Source organism: Leptodactylus fuscus, chromosome 1, assembly GCF_031893055.1.
Source record: "Leptodactylus fuscus isolate aLepFus1 chromosome 1, aLepFus1.hap2, whole genome shotgun sequence".
Classification (NCBI taxonomy): Eukaryota; Metazoa; Chordata; class Amphibia; order Anura; family Leptodactylidae; genus Leptodactylus; species Leptodactylus fuscus.
Genome location: NC_134265.1, coordinates 316,286,204 through 316,307,583, shown reverse-complemented (window position 1 = coordinate 316,307,583; position 21,380 = coordinate 316,286,204). Strand labels below are relative to the sequence as shown.

Below are 21,380 nucleotides of genomic sequence, written 5' to 3'. Positions count from 1 at the left end.
AATAGAGCCTCAAATAGCCTCTGCTATCGATGTTCAGCTTATAAACCGGTAATTTTCTGGACATCCCTGGGTCTACATTTTAGACAGTGCACTTTTTATTTCTATAACATCCTCTAGAAATAGCGTTTATACATTAGGAGTACCAATCTTCTTACAATGGAGTCTGGATCATTAGAAGCCATACATAGAAGAGCGGTATTAACAATTCTGAAGTGCAGTCCTTATCTGCTAGAAGTCATAGTAGATGGACTCACAACTTGCATTCAATATTTTATAATTATTCTGCCATTGTGTGTACGGCTTCATCTTATCTGCCCAAGATGCAGGACATAGTAGTAATTAGAAGATGGAAAATCAGTTTTTTCTTAAGGACCATCATATTTACATTCTCCATTGAGTGTGTATTCTTATAATGAAATGTACAATAAATTCAAGGCCTCCCTAAATGCTACAAGTTTACAACATGCGCAGAACACTTGACCGATAGATAGTGATTTATCCAGAATCAATCCTACACACGCACGCTCGGTTTGGCATGTTTTCCAAATTGGGAGAGTGGAGTAAGCTTTTCTTAGGAAAAGAAGGTCATGTTGAAATTCAACAGTCCAATTTTTGTTTGCCCTCAAACCTGGCATTGGGGAGATTCTGTATATCACCATAAATATTATATTGTATGCTAATCCCGGCAAAATTGGTGGGATCGTCCAATAGTAATGTAATCATAAAGAAGCACTCCAGTACATTTTATTTGTCTTTTCCATTTGATAATGAGTTTGTGGGTAGTGTGATGTTATGGAATGACATGTTATGGAGCTTTAAAGGGATTCTACCATTAAACTACTTTTTTTCCTAATTACCACGTTGGAATAGCCTTAAGAAAGGCTATTCGTCTCCTACCTTTAGACGTGGTCTCCGCCGCGCCGTTCCGTAGAAATACCGGTTTTAACCGGTATGCAAATGAGCTCTCCGCAGCAATGAGGGCGGGCCCCAGCACTGAAAGGCCGATGAGCGCATCCCCATTGCTGCCCGAGAGCTCTTTCCTGCACCGCCTTCTTCTTCTGCAGCAACTCCGCCTCTTCTGGCTTCTCTTGCTCTTGTAGTTCTATACAGGAGCATAGAGAGGCCACCCCAAAATGGCTGCCGGCCATTTTTGGGTAGCCGCTCTTGCAGTTCAATACAGGAGCCGGCCGGCGGCCATTTTGGGGTGGCCTCTCTATGTTCCTGTATAGAACTACAAGAGCAAGAGAAGCCAGAAGAGGCGGAGTTGCTGCAGAAGAAGGAGGCAGCGCAGGAAAGAGCTCTGGGCAGCAATGGGGATGCGCTCATCGGTGTTTCAGCGCTGAGGCCCGCCCTCATTGCTGCGGAGAGCTCATTTGCATACCGGTTAAAACTGGTATTTCTACGGAACGACGCAGCGGAGACCACTTCTAAAGGTAGGAGACGAATAGCCTTTCTTAAGGCTATTCCGACGTGTTCATTAGAAAAAAAAGGTAGTTTAATGGTAGAATCCCTTTAATGACAAGTTAGGTGCTCTCCTCTGGAGCACTGGGCTCCTCTGATGCAGTATATCCTGTATGAATAGACAAACTCACAATGCAAGTGGGATTGAGACTCTAATAGGTTGACGCTGATATGTAGACCAGTTCAAGCAGGAAACACTGTGTGCATCGAAGAAGCAAAGATGAGATCAGCGCTCTGGAGAGGAGCACAAAACTTCACACATAAAGTAATATATTCAGATCGAAAGACAGATAAAAAATAGAAAATATATTGACAAGATGAGCACATGATATAGGTCTGCTTTCCTTAGTGTACTACTGCAGCTTCTTATAGTAGTGAGACCACCACCATGAACAATTTATTTTTGGATCAGTATTTTCAGATTCATATTCTTTATAAAGAGAATACATGGCTATAGCTATCATATTCCATATCTCAGAACACTCCTTTGCCCAACATCTATTCCCCCATATACATGCATGCTCAGTTGAGCCTTGTGTGCATTACCAGTAGTGTCTCATATTTCTTGAAAATAAAAGGACTGCACATGTTGAGATGCAATGATCGCAGATTTCAGGGGATTCGAGACACTCCCATATACATTAAACAGTCAGCTTGTCCCACCTACATTTATCTAATGTTTTTGGTCATTAAAATCTGTAAAAAGATTTATTTTCCAAGAATAGTATCAGGACTTTATCGGTCTCTATAGAGGTGAACAAATTTGTATTTATTTCTAAATAGAATGGGAAAACACAATTGATGGGATTATAATATTACCCAGTGTTTGTATCTGAAGCTTTAGTCACACTATCTAGCAGAGTACAATATGTATTTGGTGTCTTTGACTCCATATACTAGAGATGAGCGAGTACTATTTGAAACTCCCGTTTCGAATAGCACGCACCCATAGGAATGAATGGACGCTTTCATTCATTCCTATGGGTGCATGCTATTCAAAACGGCCATTCCGAATAGTACTCGCTCATCTCTATAAATATTACCTTTGGAAGAAATCATATACCTTTATATGAGCCAGAAGTCTACGTAAGCCCCAAGGAACAACAGCTAGCCATTCCACTCCAGATTCAGGCCATTCGGGATCCTTTATTCCTTCTGCTCCCATATCGGAGTCAAAACTTGGCCCACTGGACTTTATACTGAGAGGTTTGACTTTTCGGGAGGTGTAATAGTTCAGGCAGAAGAAGTCAGCTGTGCCTTTTATCAGGCTTTTTTCTTCATCTGTGAATTCTGGGAGCCTCGATGTCACCAAGCCTTCTTCCTTACTCTTTCTAGAAATCTCTGATTTCATCACGGCAGGATAATCCCCATCGATGAAAATTGGATTTGCAAACCAATGGAGGCGAAACTGTAAATATCTGTCACATGCTTCTTTATCATCCATAGACTTAGGATCCAATGGCACTGCCCAATCAGAATCCAGAGCAATAGAGACATGACCTTTTTGCTTTTTTTTGAACAAGGTGTTATACGCATGCCATGCTTTGGCATGGGCTTTTATCATGTTGTGAGCGGCACGATAGGGACCAATGCCTGGTTCCTTTATCCCTGGGGCAAATAGGCCTGTCTCATGGCCAAGCTTGGCAACGATATATGGCTCATTAATGGTAATCCACAGTTTAACTCTGTCACCGAAGGTAGCGTAGCAAAATTTGGCATACTGTTCAAAGACTTCTGCTGTCTTCTCCGATTTCCATCCACCTTGGTCCTCCAAGGCTTGAGGCATGTCAAAGTGATAGAGCGTCACCAGTGGCGTCACATTCATCGCAAGAAGATTGTTGATCAACTTGTTGTAATAGTCGACCCCTAACGTAATGACAGCAATATGTTACTATGACATAATAACTACATTGTACATTTTAGGAAATTATATTTTTGGTTGCATAAAAAAAAAGCAATTTACCAAATAAGGTTGTTCTTCTATTGTCAAACTGGCTGCATTGTATCAGTACTATATTATTTTTCAGTATGGCATATTATGGGGTTATCCATAAAGGGTCATCCATATACATCTTTAGTTGATTAACCAAAATAAATGTTTATTAAAAGTTGTGTTGAATAGTCGGTAGTCCGCAAATGTTCTTGCTAGCATTTTTAATACCTCCACTCTCTTCTTATTAGAGGGTTTGGCCATGTTGGGGGTCGACCATTGTCACTGAGATCATAGAGTAAAAAAAAAAGGATTTTCCAACTTCAAATGGATTATTCATACCGATGAACCGAACTCAAGACATCAGTATGTGATCCAGTTGATCATCAGTATGTGATCTGTGGGGGTCTGAAACAAGGACCCCACATAGAACAGGTGATCTGGACCCTCCAGGTGCTGGAAACTAGAGAAATGGACAAGGATCACATGCAGACAGTTCCTATTTAAGTAATAGGACCAGAACTGCAATTTCCCAGAACTACCACTATAGAGAAGGGGCTGCAGCATCGATCCTATTACTTGAACTGTTAATAGTTCATCAGCATAAAAAGTCCTTTTAAGACTAGAAAACCCTTGTAATTTTATTGTGAAAGATGAATAAGAAAATTACCATTTTCCATAGACCCTATCCCTAGCACCTAGTCAGCACTAATGCTCTTATGGTAAAATTACGTTGAAACCACGTAGACATGTTTCCAAATCTTTGGACTGAAGCCTGGTTGGAAGCTGGAATAGTGGGAAGTCACTCTATATTAGTGCTCATGGTTTAAGTAGTAAAACAAACATATGTAATGTTCAGGGAGAGGGGTCTCTATAATAACAATGAAGTATTATATGTATGGAATTGTTACTGTATACAGTATATGCAGCGCAAAGGGGTTTTGTCATGAGTACCATGTCTTCTCAAGATCTCCAGTCTGCTATAAAGATTAAAGAGTAGATGATAGATAACAATCATAAAAGAAAACTATGCTTGATCCTTTCTACTGACGTTTCCAGAACTGCCCTCTGGTCCTCAGTGTCTGGATCTGTTCAGATGGCTGCCGTGTGGAGCTGCTGTATATACACCTCACTACTATAGACAACCACTGGCCTCAACAATACATGAGGCCGGACACTGGCTGCAGTGGTGACCTGTATATACTGATATCTCCTTACTGCAGCTAGATAAAGAGCAATAAATGGTCTTCACATTACTCAGTTCTATAGAACAAAAAAAGCCTATGGCAAAACTTTACAATCCCTTACTATTCCCTTCAGCAGTGGTACTTTTCCCAAATCCAGTCATAGGTTCAGGTAAGTTAGTGATGAAATAACGAATATATAGATTATCTTTTTTATTATTATTATTATTATTATTATTATTATTATTATCATCATTATAGGAATAAGCCAGCATTTTGCTAGTAACATTTTGCTGTGTCCCATGCAAGGATATAGGGCCTTAAATATGGTCTGTCAGGTCTAAAATTCCTCCCAAAACAATAATAGAGCTGTGTAGGGGACTTTAATAGGAGCAAAAACATACTTTTATGACCACAAACCGATAAAGATAATCATCTTTTTAATGCTATGCAAGTCACCTGGTAAGTGCACTGGGGGTGGGGCCTGATTTGGGAAATTTGTCTACAGACACAAGCAGATAATAAATATATCGTTCAGCGCTACAAGGACATCTGCTGTTCTAGATGAGAGCGAAAGCATTTCCAGCCCTCTGTAGGTAAATTTGGCAAGTCAGGCCCCACCCCTGACTACAATGTACTATTCTTCTCCAGTACACAACACTATTATTGGTTTGGGAGGCATTTTGGACCTGACAAGCTCCCTTTAAATAGGACCTGTACCCAAGTAGAAAATCTGAATCAAAACACATCATTTGATTCTCGCTGTTCCCCTGATCAGTTTGATGTTTAGCTTTTTAAAATCGGTCCATCCATTCAAAAGATACGGCCCCTGAAAGGTTACATGTGAGCTAACTCTGATTCTCCAAGTGGGCGGTAACGTTATGTTTTTCTATGAGAGGTTCCCGCCCACTTGGAGAATCAGGGCTAATTCACATATGATCTTTCAGGGGCCGTATCTTTTGAATGGATGGATGGATTTTAAAAAGAAAAACACCAAAATGATTAGGGCAACAGCGAGAATCCAATAATGTACGTTACTTCAGATTTTCTACGTGGTGACAGGTCCTCTATAAATATTTTTCCAAGTATGTGTGCTTTGCTGCGGAGTGTGATCTTCTGCACCTCTTGGGCATTATGATTTTTTATTATTTTGGGGTTTAAGTATTTTTATTTAATTTCTATTATTATTACTATTATTCGCTGTGCTGTAATATACCTTTTTAATATTTTGTTACTTCTACGCCAATGTATAGCGGTCCCTGCTTTATAAATCTATATATCCTTACGTTGAGGTGTAGCTGTCATTGAATAAACAATGTAGTTGGCTCCGCCAAGTCGATATATGACATATAATCCTAATTAGGACATGTTAGTAATAGACAGGAAATATACCATAGAGCGTTGCCTTGATCTTGCGCGTGTAGCCATACATAGATTGATGCCGGTGAACACCCAGAATTAATTATGCCAGACAATAGCAATAACCTTGATTAAAGCTTCAACCTTGTATCCGTAAGAAACAATTACCTTTCTGGTTGATAAAACCTGTCGTCCCATCAGGTAACAGACGTGACCAGGAAAGAGAGAAGCGGTAATGAGTCAATCCAAGCTGTTTGATGCATTTCAAATCTTCTTCCCACAGTGTGTAGCTGCCACAAGCTACATCTCCAGTCTGGTTCTTAAAAACTCGATCTCCTCCCTGATGAGTGAACGTATCCCAGATATTCAGGCCTTTCCCATCTGCATCCCATCCTCCTGGCGAAAGGCAAACAGGCAGTGCTTTATTATAGGTCTTTGTGCAGACTATAAATACACAATGGACATTACTGCAAGACACATTCCATGGCAGATAGCCTTACACTTTAGCAAACATGGTTAATGGAAATTGAAAGACTGCCGAGCTAATATAAGGTTACTCTCCAATGTATGGCCTCTGTGTAGGTAGGCGCTGGCAATTTGACATTTTACATGAAAAGGAATCTAACATTAGAAATAGATTTCTTTGTTATATGTGTTTATTTTCTTTTACTTTGCTTGATTGTTTTTATCTTTTTTCAATTCTAGGTCTCTATGTTCATATTATTGTCACAGACGGATTACAAAGAAGGGTAACAACTATATATAGATAACAAATGTCTACCATTGATAGTAGGTGATAGTCCAAACTCACTTTTTCCTCTTCCACGCACAGTGACTTCTGCACAAGTCACTGAGCATCTCTCGCTGTCCCATAAAAAGACTCTAAGGCTACTTTTGGGTAGTGTACCTTTTGGTGAGACACGGTTTACTGCTGCACATGCCTCGGCCCAGACTTGACCACTTTGTCGGGTAGACAGAATAGTTTTATCCAACAACATTCACAAACAGCTCCCAGTTTCCTTGTCCAATATCCGGACACTGATGTCATCGTTACTTCAAGCCCCTGTCTCTATCTGAAGGAAATGTGGTGTTATGGTGCCTATTATGTATCCTGCCATTTACAGTCACCATCACCTTCATTTACACTGGTGTTGTGAACAAGAAAACACTGTGTGTTACAGTACCTGTAAAGTGGTTGGGATTCTGGCTAATTCAATCCACACATTGCAGAAAAATATCCAAAGCGGAAATGATGCGATTTCATGTCAATTATACTTACAGGAACGCTCCAATGCATTTCCACTGCGGTCTTTCCGCAGAGTTTTTTGGCTACAGCTCGCTACTTGGGACCTTAGCTGTACACAGATTTTACTTAATGGTTGTGGTTTTGTCAAGGACCACAATCATACTAAAACTGCATATACTGGTCATAGTTAAGTAATAATACATCTCTACTGTTCTGCTGTTGCTCCATGCACTTGCTATAACAGAAACCTTCCTCCATTGCTCTGTCTACACTATGGTAAGTGTGAGAAGGTGACAGGCAGAGTGCCAGATTCCCACTATATCTACCCCAGGTTTCTGACCTATGTGTGGTCCAGGGCGGGTCTTGAATAGGCTTCTGTCCCAGTTGCTGGTCCTGAGCTCATTACTGGGCCATAAAATGCTGCAGAGCCTGCACTTCAGGGCAGGTCCTGGGAGCGAGAGGAGGTATCTGGGTCTGTCCTGACACTGTGAGTCTGGTGACACTGTCTTGTGCTCTTTTTGTTAATTTGTGTGGCTGATAGTAAGCCACATGTACAGTTAATACTCTATTGTTTAGTTAGTGCTCAGACGAGCAGGGTTTAGTTTCAATCCTTTTGACTGAAGTTAAGGTTGTATTTTATTTTGCTCATTTTGTACTTGACATAAGGTTTATTTATTTTGCTGGATTTTTTTTCTAAATAAACCTGTTTTGCTACAGTTTTGTATCCCTGTCTCTGACTGGTTGGGTCCACACCATTGCTACTACCGAGTTACCTTCCCCACACAAGTTATACTTTAGCTATATCCACTCCTGATCCAGAAGAGACCAAGTATAGATGGCACCATGTTGAGGACAGTAAAATAAGCAATAAGTAAAGCAAGTCTTTCGGTATTATCTCCCTCATTTCTAGATTTAGTGTCCCTTTAATTGTATTAATGAAATGTTTAATCTGCATTAAATAGTGAGGAGATCCACAATGGTTTCTTAAATTATTTAGTTCCCAGCAGAGGGAAGATTTACATATGTCAGAAAACTAATTGTGTGTGCAGCGCTTGATTAGAAAAGGATATTTTTGGACAGGATGGACATGAAATGAGTAGCTAAGGGATATTCCTGGTATAAGGATGTAAATGACCTTCATCAGTACGGTGCTGTTTTCTATAAAATGCAGCTCCTTATAGAATCTTCTTCACTCTTGCTGTGATCGCTCTCGTCTTTCCCCCAGGCTTAGCGCCCTTATATTAATGGCTAGTTAATGCTTTCCCTATTGGTGAGCAAGGTTTCATTAAAGCGGGAGGTCACAAAAAAAGGGGATTTTTTTCATCTTAATTATGAACTAATACAAATAATGTTAAACTTGTAGCACAAGAGCGATTCCAGCTTAACCTTTTCCCATATGTCAATTCTATATAGCACGTACTAGTAATATTAGAACCGGTGGACATTATACAAAGGTAAACCTTTTCATCTGAAATTATGGTAAAAATATGCTTGTAAATGAGGCAACATAACAGGAATTGTATGGAATATTTGGGGGCGGATTATAATATGTGTGAAATGGGTGACTGTCCGGGGCCCGTGGGTGTAAGGCAGCCCAGCAGAAATTTGCAGCATATTTGTCCCATTATAATCAGACTTAATAATCAACTGTATTACATCTGCCGAGGACGGACAGGAGAATCTACTGGATGTGAGAAAGTGTAAGGCGCTTGGCCTGTAGGTGTCTGGCATTTTTGTTCAGATTGAGCATGTCCAAACCGGAAATGCTAATCTTATATCTGAAGAGACCTCAGAGTATAATAAGTAGAGACCCTTGGGAGGTGATCAAACATAACAAACAGTATTACTCACCTTCCTGGACCCCAGTGCACAGTTCTGCATCCTCTTTGTGCCTCTTCTGGCCTCCAGCATGGTATCAAAGATCAATGAGGCCTGCGAATGGATCTCAGCAGTGACATGGATAACGCAGGAGTAATGACGCTTGCATCTGTACGTCATTACGTTGGCATGACCCATGTGAATGTCGAAGCCCAATCATAGGCCTTAGTGGTCCCTGACATTATTCAGGAGGGCAGAAGAGGCACTAAGAGGATTTGTCAGAGCCCAATGGAAGTGAGTAACACTGTTTGTTATGTTTACTTACCTCCCTGGGGACTTGGGTTATTATACTCTGGGGTCTAAAGGCACCAGCGTATAACAGTAGCTTGTGGGTGGTGAACCTCAAAAATTCATAACAAGAACCCATTTGGTCAACCCTGTTTGTGCCATTATAGTGAGTAGAGGGGCCACAATGGGACATTATACAGTGTGGAGCGGAAACTATGGGGACATTAAACTGTGTGAGAGGGCCGCTATGGGACCTTATTCTATCACAGGTATCTTTGATGTGAAGGGGGGCTCAAACTTTCTGAACAGCTCGTGGCTCGGGGTACCCTTAATCTGCCCCTTGCCCATCAGATATATTCACATTTCCACCACACTTCTTACCTTGCTCACATTATCAAAGTAAAACTAAAATGCTCTCCATGCCATCGGTCACAAACCACACAATGCCTTCTCTGCTGCTCTTTTTGGGGTATGACCACATCTATTGAAGGTGCCTACCTAAGGTTTGCCTTATTAACTGTATCAGCTCAATAATGGCTGTATACATAAAACCCTCATCAACGGTGTTATCATCAGTTTCTCGATCTTAACCTTTAATATTTGCAATGGTTATGGGTCCATGTGCCCAACACATAATACTGTCACTATTAGAGATGAGCGAACACTAAAATGTTCGAGGTTCGAAATTCGATTCGAACAGCCGCTCACTGTTCGAGTGTTCGAATGGGTTTCGAACCCCATTATAGTCTATGGGGAACATAAACTCGTTAAGGGGGAAACCCAAATTCGTGTCTGGAGGGTCACCAAGTCCACTATGACACCCCAGGAAATGATACCAACACCCTGGAATGACACTGGGACAGCAGCGGAAGCATGTCTGGGGGCATAAAAGTCACTTTATTTCATGGAAATCCCTGTCAGTTTGCGATTTTCGCAAGCTAACTTTTCCCCATAGAAATGCATTGGCCAGTGCTGATTGGCCAGAGTACGGAACTCGACCAATCAGCGCTGGCTCTGCTGGAGGAGGCGGAGTCTAAGATAGCTCCACACCAGTCTCCATTCAGGTCCGACCTTAGACTCCGCCTCCTCCGGCAGAGCCAGCGCTGATTGGCCGAAGGCTGGCCAATGCATTCCTATGCGAATGCAGACTTAGCAGTGCTGAGTCAGTTTTGCTCAACTACACATCTGATGCACACTCGGCACTGCTACATCAGATGTAGCAATCTGATGTAGCAGAGCCGAGGGTGCACTAGAACCCCTGTGCAAACTCAGTTCACGCTAATAGAATGCATTGGCCAGCGCTGATTGGCCAATGCATTCTATTAGCCCGATGAAGTAGAGCTGAATGTGTGTGCTAAGCACACACATTCAGCACTGCTTCATCAAGCCAATACAATGCATTAGCCAGTGCTGATTGGCCAGAGTACGGAATTCGGCCAATCAGCGCTGGCCAATGCATTCTATTAGCCCGATGAAGTAGAGCTGAATGTGTGTGCTAAGCACACACATTCAGCACTGCTTCATCAAGCCAATACAATGCATTAGCCAGTGCTGATTGGCCAGAGTACGGAATTCGGCCAATCAGCGCTGGCTCTGCCGGAGGAGGCGGAGTCTAAGGTCGGACCTGAATGGAGACTGGTGTGGAGCGATCTTAGACTCCGCCTCCTCCAGCAGAGCCAGCGCTGATTGGTCGAGTTCCGTACTCTGGCCAATCAGCGCTGGCCAATGCATTCTATTAGCCCGATGAAGTAGAGCTGAATGTGTGTGCTTAGCACACACATTCAGCTCTACTTCATCAGGCTAATAGAATACATTGGCCAATCAGCGCTGGCCAATGCATTCTATTAGCTTGATGAAGCAGAGTGTGCACAAGGGTTCAAGCGCACCCTCGGCTCTGATGTAGCAGAGCTGAGGGTGCACAAGGGTTCAAGTGCACCCTCGGCTCTCCTACATCAGAGCCGAGGGTGCGCTTGAACCCTTGTGCAGCCTCGGCTCTGCTACATCAGAGCCGAGGGTGCGCTTGAACCCTTGTGCACACTCTGCTTCATCAAGCTAATAGAATGCATTGGCCAGCACTGATTGGCCAGAGTACGGAATTCGGCCAATCAGCGCTGGCCAATGCATCCCTATGGGAAAAAGTTTATCTCACAAAAATCACAATTACACACCCGATAGAGCCCCAAAAAGTTATTTTTAATAACATTCCCCCCTAAATAAAGGTTATCCCTAGCTATCCCTGCCTGTACAGCTATCCCTGTCTCATAGTCACAAAGTTCACATTCTCATATGACCCGGATTTGAAATCCACTATTCGTCTAAAATGGAGGTCACCTGATTTCGGCAGCCAATGACTTTTTCCAATTTTTTTCAATGCCCCCAGTGTCGTAGTTCCTGTCCCACCTCCCCTGCGCTGTTATTGGTGCAAAAAAGGCGCCAGGGAAGGTGGGAGGGGAATTGAATTTTGGCGCACTTTACCACGTGGTGTTCGATTCGATTCGAACATGGCGAACACCCTGATATCCGATCGAACATGTGTTCGATAGAACACTGTTCGCTCATCTCTAGTCACTATGTATAAAAGGCATTCAAGTACTTCAGCTCACTCAATTTTAAAATCTCACCTTCTAGGTTATATATTGACCATAAATCTCACCCCAACACCGCCCACACACCTCAGGTACAAAACGTGTTGCCACCACCTACTAAATCCTAGGACAATAATTATCCAACATTTTTGCAGACGTCAAAAAGTTAAAATAGGCTAAGAAAGCTGCAGATTAGTTAAAGCATACAAGGAACAAACTTATTAAAGTTTTAAGCTTTAAAACATTATCGGCATATCCAAAAATATGATCCAAATAAAAGGATGGATCAATACAAAAAACTTCCTTCAGTTTAAATTCAGAACCATTTATCTGATTTTTTTTCTAGGACATTGGCCTCAGTTGTTATGTTTCATTAACAAATTCAATACCCCTCCCTGTAAGCAGTCCAGCCAGCGAATGAAACATCACAGGAGCACATGACCTCAGATGTGGAAATGATTTATCTGTGATTTCATTGCAGGGGAAAGAGGAGAAGGGAGGAGTGCACAGAGAGCGAGAGCAGGCAGATGAATCATGGGAAATGTAATTTGTCCACAGATTCATTGCATGTAAATAAGGAGAAGCAAGTAAAAATAAAATCAAGCAAAGATTGCACATGGGAACACTGTGGATTCAGCACTGTTGTGGATTTATTTACAGATCATTTTTTAAAACGCTAGATAACCCTTTTAACCTAAAAAGCACAGTGCCAAAAACAGTATAATAGGTACTGTATAACTCACCACCAGGTAATGTACAACTCTCCAAAAGGGAGTGCCTTTAAGACATAACTTTTAATAGTATACTATTAAATAACACCACCATAACGCGTACACTAGAGGATTTTCTGTGAGATAAACAAGGGATATACTATACATCATTCAATTGGATCTGACTCCCAGACCAAATCTTTAAGTCAGGTTTCCAGAGCTGTCCAACAGCTTATTAGGCAATCGTGATGTTAGGGAATGATCAGCGATGTCATAAGGAAGGACCATAAAAAAGTAAAAGATCATAAAATAAAAATAATCTAGCTGCTCTCTGAAATCTTGTTTGTAGAAATAATTCTTTGTAAGCATCAGCTCCGATTCTTTCATACATGGATAACAGCCATGGTCAGACAGAAACAATAAATTTCCGGTATTTCATGAAAAAAACCATTGTTGAATTCTATAATGTAAATTTGTTACAACAAATTATACAATATCAATAATTGAATAATATATTGTACATTAATCATTTTATTTTGAAAGTGGAGTCAGAGTCGGTAACTTTTTTCCAACCAACTCCTTAACTCCAACTCTGATTCGATAGCTGTTGGTAACTAACTAAATGACTAAGTATGATTTGTGAAGACATTTTATAGTGACAGGAAGAGACATAAAACCTATCGGGATGGCAAGATGAAGAGAAAAGGGTGCAAACATAAGGCACAGGAGAGGTTGCAGAGTGTGCCCTGCACATCAGCATGCACTGCACAAGCAAGGGCCATGAGGTTCACCCAAGGGCAAACTAGTAGAGATACCAAGTAGATATATCACACAGTCCTTAACATCCCAGTCATTTGATGGGGTTGGAACAACTTACTTTCCATACCTTTATCTGGATGCCATTAGTATACTCTCTATCACCACTGCTTTAACCCGTTTATGCTTAGACTTCCATTATTACAACCCAAAAATATATAACCTCTGGCATAAATGGGTTAAGATCACTATAATGGAGATTATCTACTCTTGCACTACTTTATAGGCTTTATACAGAGATAGACTGCTGTGAGCAGTGGCATTTGACACAATTCAAGTGATTCAGAATTGTCCCACAGTTATGACTTCAATGATGGGCATGGGAATGGCTAGGATAACCAGGGGTGGGGTTAAATTATTCAGGGGAGGGGTTACAGTAATCAGGGGTGGGGTTACAGTAATTAGGGGTGGGTTTAAGAGTGGTGCTACCTTCAGCAAAATTACCGTAACCATTGGGTTAGCAACTGGGTTTTTATGAATCATCAAAAAGGAAGAGGAGTTCAGCCAAAAAATGGGGACAACCACTCTAGTGAAGGCAATCTGCTCCATCCTTAAGAAGGGCAGTGGTATTACTGTATGTATAACTGATTAGTTCTGTTAGAAAATGCGTCTTTTTACAGATATACTATTAGACATAAACCTAAATGTGAATTGTCCATAATAAAATAAGCTGAGATTTTTTTTATTTCATGTTTTGTAAAATATGTGCCGACAACCTACATGAACTCGTAAGCGCTCTATCGTCTTCCATCATGTTTCCTGGTCATTGCTGTGAACAGCTGTGGAAGTAAAGTGATTCAATCAGTAAGTGAATGGAGGGCTAAGTGTTCCCAATATGTTGAGAAGTCCTAAGGGCCGTTCTCAATTGTTCATGCAGATGTAAATGACTCACAGTCCTCGTCAATTAGTTCTCTAATATGTCTGCTTACTCTGCAGTCCTGATGGGAACATGGTGAAATTCACTGGAGACGTAAAATACACTTATTCCAATACTAAGTCAGAACTGGAAGATTTTTTTTCTTTTTAAATATATTTTCTGTCAATTCTGCTTCCTATATCAGCTTCCTCCTGTATGAACACTATACATCTGTTCTTTGAATTGCTCCTTTGGGTGATAAAAAAGGTTAGCAAAGAATTTACAGGGGTTTTCCATGATAACCTAAGGTGCTTTTTACTCAACCTACACCGAATGGCCATTATATTAGAGACAGTAGTCCTTTAACAATTGGAGATTCCCTCTATGGAAATTAGAAATATGACCCCTGATTGAAGAATAGAATCAAGTAAACAAGTTTTCCATTGATTCATTTTAGAATTGGGAAATTGCAGTTTTGAACAAGGCACGGTCATCAATGCCATGCTTGTGCGGTTTTTCATCCAATGGTGGTGATAGTATATCCAAAATAGTGTGATCGAGCAAAAAAATCCATTGAAAAGGGATCCTGTGGATGTATACTCGATGACAAAAGGGTTCAAAGGTGGATGTCAAGAATCATTCTGATAACAGGCGATGCACAGTCAGGCAAATTGCAGTTGAATAAAACATTAGTGAACTAACTAACTAACATGTCCAAACAAACAACCCATTGTTAGTTTGGATGGGCAATAACACAACCAGGCTACCAGTGTGAGTGCCGTTGCTATGTTAGGAAACAGAAAGGCAAGACTCCATTGGGCAAAGGAGTGCACTAAGCAGTGGGAAAACATCACCTGGTCAGATGAATCCAGTTCTCTGTTGGTTAGAATTTGGTGCAAGCAGCCTGAATCCATGTCCATGCTATCCCTCTCCTATCAATTAAAGAGAATACTATACTTTTGCGCTCAGATTATCACATAGTGCAATAATGTGATACTCCTCTGAGCCTAATCACAGGGGTATTCTTATGTAATACCCCTCTGAACATAACCAGGAAGTTCATTGGCGCGTTGACCCAGAAGTTCACCATTGTCCAAGTCACAGCACCAAAAGAGTCGCACCAAACACACAACGCATGCACAAAGCCATCACTAAAGTTTACATTTCACCCAATTACTGTTGTGTCCATACCTGATCTCTCTACAGTAAAATACGTCTTTAGTGATATCCGATACACGCTAAAATAATAGTGATAACAATTATCACTAGAGATAAACGTATAAGTTAAAGTGGTATAGTACAAGAGACTTAGAAGGAGAGGGCCGCACAGAGGCTCAGGGGTTAGCTATTGTCTTGTACCACTGGGATTCCAATCCAAACAATGAGTTTTTATGTTCTCTCCATGTTTATGTAGGTTTGCTATATACTGATAAACTGGCTTCCTGTAAAACACTTGTAGATGTTGGGAATGAGCGCCTGTACTGATGTCTCTAACTCCCCTACTGTAGAAAGCTTCTGTCCAATGTGTGAAAAAAAGCACATTACAAATATTTGTCATTGTCAACCATACATGACATATCATGCCGGGGACCAGAAATGATGGGGTCATCTTGAACTAGTAAATATGGAGGTCACCAGGGAGTCAGGAAAGGTTGTGTGAACCATGATGAGGACCACAGTTTAAAGGAAATCATCCTGGAGACCAGGAACAAGAGCAATAACAGTAATATAAGAGGAATAGTTCTGTGTAATATATTGGCGTGATACTTGGTTCTGTGTAATATACTGATGTGATATCTGGTTCCGTGTAATATATTGGCGTGATACTTGGTTCTGTGTAATATACTGACGTGATACCTGGTTCTATGTAATATACTGATGTGATACCTGGTTCTGTGTAATACACTGATGTGATACCTGGTTCTGTGTAACATACTTATATGATACCTGGTCCTGTGTAATATACTGATGTGATACCTGGTTCTGTGTAATATACGGATATGATACCTGGTTCTGTGTAATATACTAAGGTGATACCAGGTTTGTGTAATATACTGATGTGGTACCTGGTTCTGTGTAATATACTGATGTGATACCTGGTTCTGTGTAACATACTTATATTACCTGGTTCTGTGTAATATACTGATGTGATGCCTGGTTCTGTGTAATATACTGATGTGACACCTGGTCCTGTGTAATATACTGATGTGATACCTGGTTCTGTGTAATATACTGATGTGGTACCTGGTTCTGTGTAATATATGGATATGATACCTGGTTCTGTGTAATATACTAAGGTGATACCAGGTTTGTGTAATATACTGATGTGGTACCTGGTTCTGTGTAATATACTGATGTGACACCTGGTTCTGTGTAATATACTGATGTGATACCAGGTTCTGTGTAATATACTGATGTGGTACCTGGTTCTGTGTAATATACTGATGTGATACCAAGTTCTGTGTAATATACTGATGTGATACCTGGTTCTGTGTAATATAATGTGATACCGGGTTCTGTGTAATATACTTATGTGATATCGGGTTCTGTGTAATATACTTATATGATACCTGGTCCTGTGTAATATACTGATGTGATACCTGGTCCTGTGTAATATACTGATGTGATACCTGGTTCTGTGTAATATACTGATGTAGTACCTGGTTCTGTGTAATATATGGATATGATACCTGGTTCTGTGTAATATACTGACGTGATACCTGGTTCTGTGTAATATACTAAGGTGATACCAGGTTTGTGTAATATACTGATGTGGTACCTGGTTCTGTGTAATATACTGATGTGTTACCTGGTTCTGTGTAATATACTGATGTGATACCTGGTTCTGTGTAATATACTGATGTGATACCTGGTTCTGTGTAATATATGGATATGATACCTGGTTCTGTGTAATATACTGACGTGATACCTGGTTCTGTGTAATATACTAAGGTGATACCAGGTTTGTGTAATATACTGATGTGGTACCTGGTTCTGTGTAATACACTGATGTGATACCTGGTTCTGTGTAATATACTGATGTGATACCAGGTTCTGTGTAATATACTGATGTGATACCTGGTTCTGTGTAATATAATGATGTGATACCGGGTTCTGTGTAATATACTTATGTGATTTCGGGTTCTGTGTAATATACTGATGCGATACCTGGCTCTGTGTAATATACTTATGTGATATCGGGTTCTGTGTAATATACTGATGTGATAGCTGGTTCTGTGTAATATACTGATGTGGTACCTGGTTCTGTGTAATATACTGATGTGATACCTGGTTCTGTGTAATATACTGATGTGATACCTGGTTCTGTGTAATATACTGATGTGGTACCTGGTTCTGTGTAATATACTGATGTGATACCAAGTTCTGTGTAATATACTGATGTGATACCTGGTTCTGTGTAATATACTGATGTGATACCAGGTTCTGTGTAATATACTGATGTGATACCTGGTTCTGTGTAATATAATGTGATACCGGGTTCTGTGTAATATACTTATGTGATATCGGGTTCTGTGTAATATACTGATGTGATACCTGGTTTTGTGTAACATACTTATATGATACCTGGTCCTGTGTAATATACTGATGTGATACCTGGTTCTGTGTAATATACTGATGTGATACCTGGTCCTGTGTAATATACTGATGTGATACCTGGTTCTGTGTAATATACTGATGTGGTACCTGGTTCTGTGTAATATACTGATGTGATACCTGGTTCTGTGTAATATATGGATATGATACCTGGTTCTGTGTAATATACTGACGTGATACCTGGTTCTGTGTAATATACTAAGGTGATACCAGGTTTGTGTAATATACTGATGTGGTACCTGGTTCTGTGTAATACACTGATGTGATACCTGGTTCTGTGTAATATACTGATGTGATACCAGGTTCTGTGTAATATACTGATGTGATACCTGGTTCTGTGTAATATAATGATGTGATACCGGGTTCTGTGTAATATACTTATGTGATATCGGGTTCTGTGTAATATACTGATGCGATACCTGGCTCTGTGTAATATACTTATGTGATACCGGGTTCTGTGTAATATACTGATGTGATAGCTGGTCCTGTGTAATATACTGATGTGATTCCTGGTTCTGTGTAATATACTGATGTGATGCCTGGTCCTGTGTAATATACTGATGTGGTACCTGGTTCTGTGTAATATATGGATATGATACCTGGTTCTGTGTAATATACTGATGTGATGCCTGGTTCTGTGTAATATACTGATGTGTTACCTGGTTCTGTGTAATATACTGATGTGATACCTGGTTCTGTGTAATATATACTGATGTGATACCTGGTTCTGTGTAATATACTGATGTGACACCTGGTTCTGTGTAATATACTGATGTGATACCTGGTTCTGTGTAATATACTGATGTGATACCCGGTTCTGTGTAATATACTGATGTGACACCTGGTTCTGTGTAATATACTGATGTGACTCCTGGTTCTGTGTAATATACTGATGTGATACCTGGTTCTGTGTAATATACTGATGTGATACCTGGTTCTGTGTAATATACTGAAGCATAAAGCACATGCGATCTTACCACATTATTTGGAGGTTTATGTGTGCTATACATGTTTGATGAGTCCATCAGACACTTTAAAGGGATTCTATCATTAAAATGACATTTTTTGTCACTAACACATAGGAATAGCCTTAAGAAAGGCTACTCTTCTCCTACCTTTAGATTTCTTCTCTGCACCGCTGTTTGGTCAGTTTTCTTTGGTATGCAAATGACTTCTCTCACAGCACTGGGGCGGTCCCCTGCGCTCAAACAGCACTGGGGGTGTCCCCAATGCTGCAAGAGAAATCTCCATCAGCGCTTCCATCTTCATGTGCAGTCGGCTCTGCCCAAGGCCCGATGGTGTAGAAATTTGACCAACAGCGCCAGAAGAAGACGCGGAGAAAGGCCACTTCAGAAGATAGGCGTCCTTGGAGAGAACTCATTTGCATACTGAAGAAAACTAGTATGTCTACTGAACAGCGGCGCAGAGAAGACATCTAAAGATAGGAGAAGAATAGCCTTTCTTAATAACCTACGATAGAATCACTTTAACCAGCATTCTGTACAAATTTGTTTTTAGGATCACCCCTATAAAAGACCATTTTCTATACAAACTTGGGTGATTTGTTCACAGTGATCTCACTACATTCCTACACATGAAAGCTCTCTGGACTCTCTCTCTCTGTGGAATCCCTGGCACACACGGTCTTACACTTACTTTGCTTTCAGCTATAATATAATAGCTCAGTATAAAGCTCTGAACCAGGTGTTGGCCAAAAACAACCAAGTTGACCGAAATGAAATGTATAGTCAGACCAGGTACTTCTTCTTATATTTGATGCTGTCTCCCTCTAGTGGCCCATATCTATGAATGCACTTCAGAACATAGCATAACCCTTATCTATAGAAAAGCGAGGCATTTCTGACAACCAGTGACATGGATCTAATAGAAGCGAAATGAAATAATTTGATTTGTCCCTTTGTAGCATTTTTGTGTAAATAAATCCTCTTTTATTAGTTGTGTAATAGGTTATAAAAATCCATAGCTATAATAATCTTTAAGGTTTTGTGTGTAATATCGGTATACTTCAGAATTTATTCTATTGATTTCTCAATATAAAAGGCTTGAATGTGAATTTTCCTGCATTGATTTCTGGCTGAATACGTTCAGAGTCTCCTCCTCTTCTGAATCTTCTTTTTTTTTGTCGATTTTCCTCTTGGGTTCAATGTATTAACCCTCAGTAAAATGAACATTTAATGACATTTGAGGCATGGAGCTTTATTGTATAATGTCTTCGTGTCAGGGACTGTGCACACAACTGAAACATGGCTATACCTTTTTCTATACATAGGTAGGTATGTTTATACAAGCAAGTCCTGCAATTGGACCAACCCCTGTGAAAGCCGGGGGAGCTGTAAGTTAAGTGGGGTGCAAGACTTCTAGCAACAAGATGCTGGCATGAGACCGAACAAATACTGGACAAGGAAGCATCGGGGCCAAGTGAGTATGCTTTTTATTTATTTTATACTTCCCCTCGGCCTCCACAGGGGATGAACAATTCCGGGACAACCCCTTTCATTCATAATCCCCTTAACTATAGCTCTTGATAGTCTGACAGTCTTAAAGCGTACCTCCACTTTTTAGAAATGAACAGGACATAAGCGTATAAGAAACTTTGTAACATATGTTATTAAGGAAATCTGTTTCCTTCTCCATTTATTAGACTGCTCTCCTTGTTATTCACCTCACTCAGACTGTTATCTGTAATCCAAGCTCATACACAGAAGGCTATAGAGAGGGGAGGGGGGAGGGGGAGGAGGAGTTGGAGGAGAAGGCATCTAGTTAATTGATTTATTGCCTCATTCTGGGGAGTGGTAAAGTCTTACCCCTCGTTCACATCTGCATTGGTATTCCGTCCAGGGGAGTCCACATGGGGACCCCCAGAACGGAATACCAAACACAATTACAGGTGCTGTACAGTAAAAGCACACGGATCCCCATAGACTAAAATGGGGTCCGTGTGCTTACTGGCAGGTCTCCGCACAGAACATGTGGACAGGAAAGTAGTTCACAATCTACTTTCCTGTCCGCATGATTCATGTGGCAGTGCGCGGCAAGCACACGGACCCCATTATAGTCTATGGGGATCCGTGTGCTTTTACTGCACAGCACCTGCAATTGTGTTTGGTATTCCGTTCTGGGGGGTTCCCATGCGGACTCCCCTGGACAGAATACCAACACAGATGTGAACAAGGGGTCATCCTGAAAGACAGCAATGTTAAAAGAGCTGTATGTATATGCCTTATATGCCTTTGCAAGCAGAATTATCCTCCTCCTCTCCACAGACTTTGTAAAGATTAACTAAGTAAAGAAGAAAACATTTTTGTTTAATAAACTGTATTACAACGTTTGTTACATTCACCTTCCTTATCATTTATAAGAAGTTGTTTTATAACTGGAGGTAGACTTTAAACATATACTTCCCAATAGTAAAAATCTTCTGTTGAGGACTGGAAGAATTAATTTTATTTTCCCTTGTACTGTGTTACTCTTCTCCCCACCTTGTACTTGCC

General features: G+C 40.6%; 1 protein-coding gene across 1 annotated transcript in view; it reads right to left on the bottom strand.

Moving 5' to 3' along the window:
• Positions 1–21,380, bottom strand: part of LOC142184896 (cytosolic beta-glucosidase-like) — a 55,178-nt gene that overhangs the window by 16,957 nt on the left and 16,841 nt on the right. The window contains exons 3-4 of the mRNA XM_075260041.1: positions 6,103–6,330; positions 2,525–3,327 (exon numbers count right to left, since the gene is read on the bottom strand). Coding sequence (XP_075116142.1) covers positions 2,525–3,327; positions 6,103–6,330 — 1,031 coding nt within the window. The remainder of the gene's footprint in view (positions 1–2,524; positions 3,328–6,102; positions 6,331–21,380) is intronic.